Consider the following 13,821-nt stretch of genomic DNA (forward strand, 5'->3'; position numbering starts at 1 on the left):
ATGTGTGATCATCTATGACAATGCATGGTATACACCTCTGTCTTCAACTCATATATCCTAGTTAAGCATGTGCACATTTTTGTAACAAAAACTGGACGTATTGCTTACTCTTGGACTCTTGGTCTGTATGAAGGAAATATTCTCCAGCTGGACTCACAAGACGGAGCATTTCCAAAAGATCCACAGAAAAACTGGGGTTCCGTACAAGTCCATGCTGTTCTTTGACGACGAGGACAGGAATATTCAATCGGTAATGTCCTAATTCTTAGTGCAGTCATCTTTATCCACAAGTACTATCGAAAAATGTTGAACGTCTTAATACAGAATATTCAGTATGTGGTCTCCAGTGGAGTTTTATTCAACTTGCCAGGTTTTGCATCAAATGTGTGGTGCATATATATTGTTGGCTCTTAGTCTGTTGATTTAATATTTGCTACAAGGTTCAAAGTTCTTCTTATGCTGTCTGGTTTCAGAGGCTAGGTTATTGTGGTTTTGTCTTACCATTGCTCTTAGGCTCAGCTGTGGTTGCTGAACTGTGTTTTGTCGTGCTTATTTTATAATTTACTTTGGAAAATTAGCCACAAAAGTGAAGTGGGTCATACAAATATATACAAACACTAAAATAGGGAAGAGTGGGTGGGACAAACAGGATTGTGAGAATCCATCTCAATGCCGAACACAACCTTAGTTTGTAGAATAAATATTTTCAGTAAGCTTTATCAGTTTTTCTCGTTGTTTTCAGGCACAGTCTAGCTGAAGCTTGTTTGGTAAAATAGATTATTATGGTTTCATCTTGTAACTGCATGCCCCAATCTGAGTTTCTGAGTAATACAAGAATACTTTCGCCAAAAAGAAATGCCCCAAGGGTCAACTGCTGTTTTTCAAAATTTCAGTTTATATGGGGCCTCTAGTGGGAGGTATGCTTCAAAAGAAGTCATGTGATCTAGCTTTAAGATTACATAGGCATTTAAGCTGAAACTGTGTTGGTTCTTTCTTCCAAGGGAGACATCTCTCCCACACTCATCTTCTGGAAGCTCCCTATCTTACTGTGGCTGGTTTTCCTTGGACAATGTTTTCATTCAGTAAGACCGGTTCCTTGATTTGAACCTTTGTATCTTAGTCCTGCGCCAGATTTTTATGCTCCTTTTATTGTTTGGTTCTAGCTAATGGTCCTTCAGTGTGATATTCCAGTCTGTGATTATTATGCAGGTGTAAATAGTTTTTTTACAAATGATTAACTAATTTATGTACGCCTTGCTTTCAGGTATCGAAAATGGGAGTTACAAGTGTTCTGGTAAACAACGGATTGAATCTCGACATGTTTAAGTTGGGCCTCAGTAATTTCGCTACTACTGTTGCTGCACCTGAACCCACACCTGCACCAGAGGACAAGTAAACCTTATTGTACAAGTAAAAACAGCAGACGGGGAAAACGCCCATGATTTACGGATACTTGTGAAAAATAAACATGTATTTCTTGTAGTTGATTGCCCTTGCTCCTGGGCAGTAAAGCAGGGATGACTACTGCTGAAACCATTCTGTGTGTAAGCTTGTGTTACTTAAGTGCGTTCCTTGTGAAAGGAAATTAATTTGGAACCATTTGATTGACGATGTTGAAGATTGTTTGGCCAACTTTTGCTGAATGCTCATTAATTGCTACATTTTGAATATATCGCCTTCCTATCATGTACGGTTAGCCCAATGTTTAAACATTTCTGTACTTGGAGGGTGCTTGGATCCAAGGGACTTATTTTAGTCTGACTAAAAATAGTCTCTTCAAGATGCTAAAGTTCCAAGCACCCCTGACTAAAAAGAGGTTAAAACTAGTCTTGAGACTAAAATGTTTTAGTCAAGGTACCTCTACTAAAATGTGTATTAGTCCTCTTTGTCCTCATTTAACTCCTCTTCTTTGACACAAGCGAGTTCTGGATTGAAGGGTTTAAAAGATAATAAATGCTCATTAATTTAATTTTAGTCTCTTTATTAGTATTTGGATCCAAACATGGATGAGGTTAGCAAGTTTTAGTCCCACTACTTTTAGTTACGGCAATCCGTTTGAATCACCTTTGTGCTTCCCTAGGTTCACGCCAAGCTTCGCTTCCTTTCTAGCTCCGGTTTGGATTAGCTCTCTTGAAACTGAATTTCAAACTTTCAATAGGATACTTTGTCGGGTTCGGTCGGTGTGTGTCATGGCGTCTTCTCTGCCACCGCTCTGACCGGCTGGGGTCTACTTTTTTTTAATGAAAAAAGGCTCGGGTCCACCTCCCAGTGATAGAAGGTAGGGCAATTTCTTCTTTTTTTCGTGGATATACGTAGGGCAAATGATCGAGCAGGTCTCGGGAAAATGAAATGGGCCAGCTAGGCCGCTCCCTATCGCTTGGGCCGGCCAGCTCCCTCAAAAAGAAAAGAAACAGCAAGCAGGCCAGGGGCGACGAGGGCATCCCGCGGGCCTGATCGGGCTGGAGCGCAGGAGCCGATCCAGTTGCTCGCGAAATGCCTGTTCGTCTGGTCGAGACCGCGAGACGGCGACTCCGTGCCCTAGCTCGCCTTTGACAGATTGCTTAGCTCCGCCACTGTTGCCAGCCGCCTCCCCCCGGACCGGCCGCACCGCCGCCGCGCCTCTCCCTTCCCGGCTCCACCATCTCCCTCGCCGGGGCTCCCACCCGCTCCCCCGCAAGCCGCGCCGCCCGGAGCCACGGTTGATGCGGTAGCAAGCCGTGGGTGCTGGAGAGGGTTTGCGGATGGAGGCTCTCCCTTCGTCGCCGAGGCACCCTCCCAAGTACGGCAGCGACGCCGTCCAGGTCCGTGCTTCTGTAGCAACCCCCCATCGCTCGTGGAATTTGGTCACCTACAGCTTCGAGCCAGCCGTTAGCGCCCGTATCTGAACCCTGCCCCATGGTAGAATAGCTACCGTCTGCAGATGTCGGTTTCGGTTCGGCTCATCTGCCAGGGCGCTGGATTGGTCAACAGTAAAAGGTTGTGGTCACCGCCCAAGCATGTTGTCATCGTCCTTGGTTGGTAAATGTAGTTACCAGTTAGTAGTACAAGAGGGTAACACTTGAAATGGGCCAATTCGGTACGGAGTCAGCTGTAAACATATGAATATATTGCTAGCAGTGCAGAGCACATCCCTTGTAGCATTCACATGGTTATCTAACGTCATAGCTACACAATCTGCTAAGCTTAATTTCTGCATGACTAGTTGTTACCAAGTGAATGACTTGTTTGAGTCGCCGTGAGTGTCTTTCAGTTGAAGGGATAGTTTTTACTTGTTGCGGATACATAATCGCACATGATCCAATTCGCATGTCAAGCTGCTAGGTGCTTTAACTGTTTGGGTGCGCATGTGACTTCAACATTTTATTTCTGTTTCTTATGTTTTCATAATGCTCATCTAGTAATTTGTATGGTGCCAATTAATTAAATGGCTACAAATACCAAGTTTTACTTATTTATATGTTTGTCTTTTAAACGAGCTCAGCACATAGGGTTTATTTAATAGAAGTACATTCCTGTGTGGTAAAATGTTGTGCCTAGTTGCTGAAAAATTAAATTTATGTTGGCAGAATGCTTTGGAGCAATTGGCGTCCATTGATCTCATTGAGCTGAGCAAGGAGGCTAGAATCGAGCACTGCCGTGCAACTAGGGACTTGAGTAGCTGCGGCCGCTATGTGCAGCATGTGCTTAACTCATGTGGGCATGCCTCGTTATGTGCCGAGTGTAGCCAGAGATGTGATGTCTGCCCAATTTGCAGAAGTCCAATACCTGATAATGGAAAAAGAGTGCGGCTCCGCCTTTACCACAAGTGCTTGGAGGTCGGCCTTATCTCTAAGCAGCATGATGAAAGGTTTCAGGAAAAGGAAGGCCATGGTGATCCTGTTAACATGGACGTCCAGCGGTTGCATTCCTTGTTTGATGTTGCGCTTCAGAATAATCTAGTTTCCCTGATTTGCCACTGTATCCTCTTTAGAAGGTTACTTTTGCTTTAGGCTGATAGACACAGTTTCATCTTAATTGTTTACATAGTGTCCTCTTTTTTTCCTTCTGTTACCTTGACATTTAGATCAGATATAACAGATGTTTGTTTGGATGAGAATGCTGTGTCAAGTGATCCACTTCTGGCTTTTCTTTTGGACGAGGTGGTCATCAAGGACTGGTGCAAGAGGGCTGTTAAGTCACTCATATCAGAGATAGGCACAATTTGTATCCACCAATGTTTAACTAATTCTAGTTCCAGTTACATAATTTATATATATTTTTACTAGCCTTTCATCTCTTCACTCAAGCACAGCCATGCATGTTGAGGGAGAGGCAAGGTTATATTGTTAATAACACCTTAACCATGTCTTTAGATAGATCTGGACTAGAGACGATGAAGTCTAAGTTATCCCAGATGCAAAAGTTTGCAGTGCAGCTGTCAGGGATATCCACTGTTGTTGAAGCTATGATCGCATCTTTCAGAGAGGCAGTTCATGTAAATGACCTGCATCGTCTCATCGAGAACACAATGAAGGCAAAGCAGGTCTTAATTCTGAAATCCATGGCTATTAGGGCTTTTAAGTTCTGCTAAGCATGGTAGTTGGATTTTGCTATAAGATGATTATGCTAGGAGGTGTAGGCCCAGTTCTTTTGCCAGAATCCGACCCCTACCCAGCTTCTCCCAAAATCTTTGAGCCCCATTTGTTTTACAATCCAGAATCTTTGAGCCCCATTTGTGTTACAATCCTATCTAGTTAGACCCTAACTAGATAGGATTCTGGGAGAAGCTGGGTAGGGGTCGGATTCTGGGAGAATCCCCAGATTCTGGCAAAAGAACTGGGCCGTAGATTCATTCAGCAGCTTACTTTCTATTCATGGAGTTATTTGAATTGATTTGGATACATAGCTCAAGTTAGACTGGAATATGGACAACTACAACTACGTTTATCCCTCTTTATCTTGTCTTTCCCTTTTTGTTTCTCTATCTTGTTCATTTATGTTGACCATAACTTGTTTTTCACTGAAATGCTTTAGAAGAAAAGTAATCAGATGTCTTACACCATCATTATTTCTTCCTGAAGTGTTAATTTTGGAGTTTTTCCTACAGCATTTGGAAGCCATGATATGGTGCACCAGGCATGAATTTCTTGAGAAAGTTTGCTCGCGCCATGCTAGTTTTGCTACTTGGAGCGCTGATGTGGTTAACAGGAAAAAGTCTGCAGAAGAACGACAATGGCCTGAATTCTCTGATAAATCATCAGGTCACAACGAAGTCAACCAGGGTATACTTTTCATCGAGCAGGCACTACAAAACCTTGGGTGTCAACTAAGTTATAGGGATAATGAGGAAGGAGCGGAAATCACCTGTTTGCAGAATGAACAATCAGCATCTGAGTTCTCTTGTACAATTGATCAGTTTAGTGTCAATAGTTACCCATTTAAAAACTTGCGTGAGGCAGTTGATGTACTGTTTCTTCACGGAGGATCTGACATGGTGATTGCAAAGCAAGCAATTGTATCCTTTTTTTGTTATCTGATAGTGAATTCAACATTACAATGCTACTCACAAACATTGAAACATGCTACTTTTTCGGTTTCCTTGACATTCTTTAGTTCTTATACTACATATTTGATCGGCATTGGACCAGACCAGATTCAGAATGGAGGTATCTGGTGGATGATTTTGGTGCTACATTTGGGATCTCCTGTAGAACGTTGCTCGAATGCCTAGTATTCTGTCTTTTGGACGACCACTCTTCACAGGCTCTGGAGGTAACTGATTAACACCTGTCTTTTCTCGACATGATGTTCTTAGCTATGGTGCATGGGTCGTGCATATATCTGATTCATTAAATGTTTTCTTTGTCCAAGTCAAATGGTTAATTATATTTTCCTATTTTGCCTGTGAAGTTGAGTTTTGACATTTTTTTGAGTGATCTGCACCGCTTTTTGAATTACCTGTCTTTCATATTTATCAAAGCTATTCACATTATATGGTCACAATTGCTTCAAGCTTACTAATTGTAGAAAGACCCTTTTGGGGTGGTTGGGCTGCCTAGTCTTTGGGTGCTGAAGTAAAGTAGAACTGTTTCTCATCATATCTTTATTTTATTGTTCTGTTCAGTTGCTTTGGAGGACAATATTTTGAAAAGGAGAGGGAGAGTGCTTTCAGTAGTTCAGCTGTTAGGGTTTGTTTTCTGCAAGTCCTGTACAGTTTTGCACTCATTTTTGGACTGTAATCCCTTGAAACAAAACTTGCTTATTTGTACAAAATACATTTGAACTTCAAGCTATGTGGGGTTGAATCCCTTGGAACCAGTTTTGCACCCCCTATTAATTTAGCTACTCATACAGAATTTATATTGTTACCATACTGAATAAGCATGTAAATGGAGATGTGTATTGTGTTGAAACTGTCCCTTTAGTTTCTGCCTTTTACTTGCCCTCCACTGAATTGTTATTTCCAATATATGCTGCTTAAGGGTTAAAACTATAATTTATTTTATGAATTCCATTGAAGTGTCCCTTTCCCCTTTTATGGTGTGAGTGACATCAGAGCTTGAGTTCTACTTGTATATACTAAACCTGCATATTCACTAGCAATTTGCTTAAAACAAGCATTTGTTCTATGAATTCTAGTGAAGTCCCCCTTTCCCCATTTATGGTGCTAGTGACATCGGAGCTTGAGTTCTACTTGTATATGGTGAACATGCTTATTCAGTAAATACTGTTCTTGTAGTCAATTAACTTCCATTGTGATGCACATCTACTCTTTGTGCAGGAGGCATGCTCTCTTCTTCCAAAGATTTCTAGCAAGGAAACACATCCAAAGATAGCACAAGTTCTTCTTGAACGTCAGAAACCTGATGTGGCACTGGTCGTGTTGAAGTGCACAGGGTGTGATAGCTTCTCCGCTACTGCAAACATTGAGAAAGATGGACTGTTATGTCTTAGTGAGGCAGTGACTGCAATCCGTGTAAGAATTGAATATGGCCAAGTAACAGAAGCATTTATGTTCCATAGGAGCTACTGCTCTAGGATAAAAGAGCAAAGACCAGCAGATGTGATGCATCATGTTGAGGTGATGATGGTTGAGTTTTGTGAGATCTGCATTGAACGAAATATTGTTGATAGAATAATTGATCTGCCTTGGGATTCTGAGGAAGAGAAATATCTTCACAAGTCCCTCTTTGATTCTGCTCGTGAGGCGCCCACAGGGCCATGTGGTAGTCTGCTTGTTGTTTTCTACCTCCAGGTAAATTTTCTGTATGCTTGCATATTCATTTTATCATTTCAGTGTACTAAGGTCATCAGGGATTCAGGGTCACGAGGAAATGATACTGTAGGTTTATGAAATTCTAGTGTAATGAAATTTCATTAAATCTCTTCTGTTTACTCACATGCTACTTCATATATTAATAGCCATGCACATCTTTCAGACATGGAACAGATACATATAACAGTTAGAATCCAAAGCGGTTAAGCCTAGCTAGTGCAGCATTTTTTCATGAACACAGAAGTTCATGTATACTACTATTAGAGATTGGATATTGTACATGCAAGGGTGGGTACTACTTTATTTTTTAGTTACTTGTGCCTATCGAAAATTTCTCAAAATATGAAAATATTCATATAAGAATAGTGCACCTGCATTAAATCATGCGGAAGTGTGATCAATGTGCCCTGAAAAAGCACACAAAAGATTCTAGTTATTTTTTAGAACATCGCTGGTAGAACCACCTGTCTTTCTTGAACAGTGCACAATGCATTGTATTTTTGCTGAATTTTTGGCTGGTGCACTTGTTCCAACATAGTGAATCAATGAATTTTGTAAGAATGTTCCGAGATACGGAAGTACCTAAACCGTAAATTCAAGCATCCATCCTTGCATGTAGGTTTTCTTATTTCTTATTATTAATGTACATAAATCAAGGTAGCAAAGAGATACTATGTATATTTATAGAAAATATAATGAGAAGAGATTAATCAGTGGTGTTTGATGTTACTGTTAGAAGAAATGATAAATGGGAAGTTCGTCGCCACGTTGTCTCTTGTCTGTAGGATACTTTTCTTGCTTCATACATGTGTTGTTATAATGCTTCATGGATATTTTCACTTTTGGTGCCTAAAAGCAACTTTTACTTTGTTAAACTCATATATGATTTTGATGTTATGGTCTCTGTAGATGGCACTACCCTTGAGATTTTTGTATGTTGCATTTGGCTGGACTGTTAGTTACCAAATTTACACTACACTTCTAATTATTGTAGTCTAGTTGAATTTGGACTAATGGAGAATTAAATAGTGCTATTGTCAGTTTAGTTTGAAATACTACCATGGGCTACTGACATATGCACATATTTTCAACTTTTCATCATAAGGAAACATATCAGTAGCTAATTAGCAGAGGACTTTCTGTATTTTTTTTTCTGGTTGCTCTTTTAGCGTTATCGGTACTTGGAAGCATATGATGTCCATCGTAGTCTTCAGAACTTCGAGCAAAACACACTGGAAACTGCCAGTGAAGAGGTTGCATCCAAAATCAGCACAATTGCTCGGTGGAGAGAAGGTTTGGTGGTAAGTACTTCCATACTTTGGTTTTGTCTCGGCATTCATGTCTTGTTTTTATTATGCTTTATTCTATCAGGAAAATGCTTTTTGATTTATTCTCTTTGTAATATATGCGTCGCAGTTGCTGAACTTGATTTAATGACTACTCCTATATTCTTTTCAGATGTCGTTTTAGAATGTGTGTCCTATTAGAAGCTTGATAGCCAATGTACTGGAAACTACTACCTCCATCCTGGTTTATTGTCCCCCTTCATATTCTATGCCAAAATTCGACCTTAAATTTAACTAACACAATGTTAATGCATGTCATAAAAAATATTATAATTGGAAACTATGTTCAAATACGAATCCAATGATATAATTTTTGGTGACATGCATTAATATTTTGTTAGTTAAAGCTCTAGTCAAAATTGGACACAAAATATGAAGGGGACTAATAAACCAGGACGGAGGTAGTATTTGGAATTGGCATGTGCACATGTTGTTACTAGATTGGTTATGAAAATATTCTTATTAAACATAATTAGGAACTGTTGGAGCTCGTTATGACTCTGCTGGACCACTCTGTGAACCTCCAAACATGACATACTGTTACTAACACGCTACCGCCTACATCTGTAAATACATAGCATTTTAAAAGGTGTACTATGAAACATCTCTGACCTAGATTGATTATGTCAAAATAGTATCAACACATTTGTTATGAAAAGTATTTTATGATATAGCTATTTCATGCCAACATATTTATTACAAAAGTTACATGCTGAAGACCATGCCAAAGTCACAAGTGTTATGTATTGTTGAATAGAGCAAGTATATAATTTAATTTTGGATGAATGAAAGATGCCTATTTTCTTCAAGACATAATCTGCTGCACTGCATGAATTCTTTAGATGTATACAGAACACTTCAGTATGTTGTATGTCTCTTTACAGGTTAAATGCCTTGAAATGCTTCCTGAGGTCCAGAGGGAGGATATGAGGTCCATCAGCAGCGGGGACCAAAGTCAATTTGCCATCCGAACCATGCAAACGTCTTCTCCTGTTAATCCTGTTGTCAAATCAGCCAGTCTGACCATTGGATTGAGCTCGTCCTTCGCCCATGCTCTTCAGAATAAATCAAACCCTCTCCACTCCAGGAATATCCATGGGCTGACTGATTCTGGTGCTCTTATCGGTAGTGTCCGTTCAGAGTTTGGCAGAAAGGTTCCATCTATCCTCCAATGTAGGCCAGTTCCTCCAGCGACACCTGCATCCAATATGAGATCCACTGCAGGGGGTATATTCCCCTCTCTGGGTCAAAATGGTGAGAATCCATATTTAAAGGTGACAAGAGAACTCAGCTTTATGAAAGGAGAGCCAGGTTTTAAAGAAGGAACCAAACCTGCTGGTCATGATTCAATTCCTATGTATTTCAACTTGGGTGCTGGCGATACACCTAAGAAAACCCACGGAACAAGTTTGGTGAGGACTGAGCGTAACAAAAACACTTTCTTTCAAGGAAAAGATTCTGTCAGAAAGGGAGAGTTTGACTTTGGTGTACGTGCTGAGAAGCCTTTCATCTTAAGTGGGACTGGGGCTGGTCAAAATGGCCAAACAAAGGTATCTGATAGTGCTGGATTTCGTCGTGAGAATCATATGGAGAAGACAAAAGTTCTAATGACACCGAACGTTTTGAGGTAATCTTTGTTGTGTACAGTTGCAATATGTTTATTGTTTTACTTGCTGTTGCTTATTTAGTTACTACCTTTTGACAATTTTCACGGTAATTTCTGAGGGTTGATACGATTTAAAAGCATAGTCCCATAGGCCAAGGGTTTAGAGTAACTGGTACTTTATTGGGTAACCCTGGTTGGTCAATTGAGCAGATTCAGAAAAAAAAAGCATGGCCCATGGTTGGTTCAGAGAATGCTTTTCTCCGAGAAGTTCTGTATGAAATTTTAAGTTCACAACATTATGTGTTGGGTAGTGCCAGTTTTACTGTTTGTCCATTTGATTTTAAATTTAAAATATCTGTACAGTTTTACTTTTAACTATCCTGGGGCTGACTGCTGTTTCCTGGTGTGGTATTGATCTTTGTTGCTGGCTGTAATAGGTCTGTCCCTTCTGTCAAGGTGGCCAGTTTGGTACCCCTTCCGTTCACAAATATAAGATGTTCTAACTTTTTTTTTCTAAATTGGATGTGTGTAGACATGTTTTACTGTGTTTGTTCACTCATTTCAATCCATATGTAGTCCATATTGAAAATATATAAACATATTTGTGAACGGAGGGACTACATCATACCTGGTAGATAACCGCTGAAATTTTTCAGGCAGACAATGTAGTGCTGGCCTGATTTAAAAGAAATAAGTTTTACTGTACATAGGAAGAGTAAGGGCTTTGTTTGGTCACTTGCCATACTTTGCCACACTTTACTTTTTTTGCAAAAGTTGGCTAACAAATGAATATCACCGCGGGGGCCGGGGGGTAAAGGGTAGAACTCGCCACAGCCGTGGCTTGAATCAGATCGCATCATTAAACTTCAAACTGTCGAACATGCTGAGTCAAAGTTTGCAGTGAACCAAATAGGCCCTAGTGCAGAAGTTGGGTGGAATCGATGTAAATCATAATGTAGATTCATAGTTCTAATGGTTGTAATGGATTGTGGCCTGGACTGGTGCGGTCTATCATTTGTTGTAAGGTTGCCTTCACCGGTGGTTACTTGAAAGACTTGAACCTTGTGGTGGGCACAGTAATTAACACTGAAGTGTTCTTCTTTCTCTGTTGTTTGAAGCTTGGGCAAGAAGCCCCCAGTTGGTGAAGGAGCAGCCGGCCAAGGCGGGTCAAGGTGGAGGTCCGACGAGTCGAGTGAAGATGAAGACGAGGCAAGAACTGGCGGGTACATGGAGAGCGGTGCTTCCCTCATTACCCGAAGGCGACCGAGATTTTCCAGAAGATGATGTATCCTCTCAACTGTATTCCGATTCTCCAGTCTCCCTTCGAATGTAACCATTAATTTGTGTTGGCCGTGAGTGAGAATCGGTAATAATCTTGGAAATATTGCACCGCCATGGCCGCAGTGAGGAAGCATCGGCCTAGAGCCTCATATGTAACCATTCTCCAGTCTCCCTTCGAATGTAACCATTAATATTGCACCGCCATGGCCGCCTCGAGCTCCCTCTTCACTGCACGGTGCGGCGGGGCAGCAGTGCGTCAAAGCCGACGGTGTGAGGAAGCGAGCCGCCCGAAAGTACAGGAACCGCGGCCTAGAGCCGCCGCCGTGAGACGAAGAAGTACGACCGCAGGCAGAAACGTCTGTCCTTCGGCGCGGGCAGCTCCGCCGAGGGGTCGAGCTCCCGTACGCCGCTCCTCATGCCGGTGAAAAGGGAGCCGGAGGAGCTCCCGCCGCTCCGTGCGGTGAAGAGGGAGCTCGAGGCGGAGCCGGTGCGGCGGGGCGGTGGTGTCATCAGGCCGGAGGATTTCCTTCCCCCGACGGAGGCGAACATCTTTGAGCGGGCCATTGTCACGCGCAATGCGCGGGAGGAGGAGGCGGAGCAACGCCGTCGATTGGAAGCCGACCTCGACGTAGTCCTCGAGCAGGGGGTCGCAAAGGCGCAAGATGTCGACAACAACTTGGAGGCATGGTGCCGCGAAGCCAAGGCGCAGGACGACATGTACGTCAACCTCGTCTCCTCCTCCGACAATGACTGAGCTCCTCCGCCGCCGTAGCGGCACCGCCGCACCCGGATGGCTCCAGTGAGGCAAATTTTGGCAGTAGGGTTTACAGTGGCCACTGCTCCTCCGATCTATTTTATACAAATAGGCTATGTATGAAATATGCATGATGATCAAACACTATGAATGCTACTAGTTATACTGAAGTCATTTGATTTCTCCCGGGAAGTTCTGATTTCAAAATTTACAGTTTCATTTTCAGTTTCTGTTCTGTCGCGGCTGTTTTCAGTTTGTATCCAAAGCATTCCGAGAACTTACTTTACAGATCTGCGATATAAGAATTCTGTTAGAGATGCTATAAGGTCCTGCAGGTCCTCCGGATAGTGAGCAGGTGGCAGGAGCCGAGAGGCAGAGTTTTTCCCCAACCATCTTGGCTCGAAAAGAATGCAGAAATCAATCTCAGAGAATCCGTGACATGGCCCCACCTAGCGACCCTCCTATCTGATCCGTTCCCACCAATCCAACACGCCGCAAGAAAATGTCTATTTTCCCTAAAAAAAAAGAAAATGTCCATTTTCCCTTAATAAAAAGGAAAATTGTCCATTTTCATACCCATTTTTAACAAGGTCAGTTAATAAAGCGTCGGCGTCAGGTTCAGACGTTGCTCGCACATCACACCTGCCCTGGCGCCCTCTCTCTCCCCCCGCTTTCTCGGCCTCTCGGAATTCCCCGGGCGGCCGGGCCGATGATGCGACGGGGCAACGGGGGCATCGGGACGGCGACGCCAGTTTTGTTTACGTGCGCCCGTGACGCCGACCCCGGCCACCCGGGCGCTGCACCTGCACTCACCGGTGGCTCTCAGGCGGGCGGTCACCACCAGCCTGTGTTGCTTCCTCTGCAATCATGCTCTCGCAATTATTGCAAAAACTAGCAGCACCAGCACCCAGTTTCGTCCGGCAACCTGAGATCCACCGTTGCTGGGTTTGCTCGTGCACGCGCGGGCATATGCGCGCTGGCGAGCAATTCGAGAAACTCTGCATTCTTTTCTGCTTCGGTGCTCCGACTATGGTCGGTGAGACCACATGCAGCTGACGTGCCATATCTTTCCGTTACTTCAGCAGAACCGTTAAGTTTTTTTTAAGAGAAAAGGATGCTCATCGTAGTGTGGTACGTATGCTTGTAATTTTTTTTAACACTCTCTCTATTTCTAAATACTCCCTCTGTTCTGAAATGTAAGTCGCTGGGGCAAATGTTCCGACCAGGTGAAAATGGGCAAATAGACATTTAGGAATAGAGGGAGTGTTTAAAAAAAAACTACAAGCATACGTACCACATTACGATATGAAGCAATCTCTAAATACCCCCTCTTAAGTACGTATGCTTCAGGAGTATAAGTCTTTTTAGAGATCGCAATAGGGACTACATATGAAGCAAAATAAGTGAATCTACATTTTAAAATGCGTCTATGTACATCCGTATGTAGTTCACATTGAAATTTCTGAAAAGACTTGTACAGTATTTAGGAACGGAGGGAGTAGTTTGGATTGCTTACCACATATGTCACGTGGTTGTACACTTGTAAAATTGACCATATTCTTCATCAATAGTAAAATGT

At 42.3% G+C, this 13,821-nt stretch overlaps 2 protein-coding genes across 2 annotated transcripts in view; both read left to right on the top strand.

Moving 5' to 3' along the window:
• Positions 1-1,653, top strand: part of LOC119286734 (magnesium-dependent phosphatase 1-like) — a 2,904-nt gene extending 1,251 nt beyond the window's left edge. The window contains exons 3-4 of the mRNA XM_037566178.1: positions 134-250; positions 1,265-1,653. Coding sequence (XP_037422075.1) covers positions 134-250; positions 1,265-1,396 — 249 coding nt within the window. The 3' untranslated portion in view covers positions 1,397-1,653. The remainder of the gene's footprint in view (positions 1-133; positions 251-1,264) is intronic.
• An 826-nt stretch (positions 1,654-2,479) lies between these two features.
• On the top strand, positions 2,480-11,647 carry LOC119286735 (E3 ubiquitin-protein ligase HOS1-like). The gene is made up of 10 exons (XM_037566179.1): positions 2,480-2,801; positions 3,567-3,957; positions 4,069-4,203; positions 4,353-4,522; positions 5,087-5,494; positions 5,593-5,751; positions 6,761-7,234; positions 8,425-8,556; positions 9,486-10,228; positions 11,326-11,647. Exons 1-10 carry the CDS (start codon positions 2,742-2,744, stop codon positions 11,489-11,491), a joined length of 2,838 nt encoding a protein of 945 aa, XP_037422076.1. The 5' UTR covers positions 2,480-2,741; the 3' UTR covers positions 11,492-11,647.
• Positions 11,648-13,821: the final 2,174 nt, after the last annotated feature.

Source organism: Triticum dicoccoides, chromosome 4A (assembly GCF_002162155.2).
Source record: "Triticum dicoccoides isolate Atlit2015 ecotype Zavitan chromosome 4A, WEW_v2.0, whole genome shotgun sequence".
Taxonomy (NCBI): domain Eukaryota; kingdom Viridiplantae; phylum Streptophyta; class Magnoliopsida; order Poales; family Poaceae; genus Triticum; species Triticum dicoccoides.

Excerpts from the sequence above, each read along its gene's own strand:
- LOC119286735 (XM_037566179.1), top strand. The coding sequence starts at position 2,742 with ATGGAGGCTCTCCCTTCGTCGCCGAGGCACCCTCCCAAGTACGGCAGC. Across the intron at positions 4,204-4,352 it reads ATCAGAGATAGGCACAATTT|ATAGATCTGGACTAGAGACG; the intron begins GTATCCACCAAT and ends CCATGTCTTTAG. Across the intron at positions 7,235-8,424 it reads TTGTTGTTTTCTACCTCCAG|CGTTATCGGTACTTGGAAGC; the intron begins GTAAATTTTCTG and ends TTGCTCTTTTAG.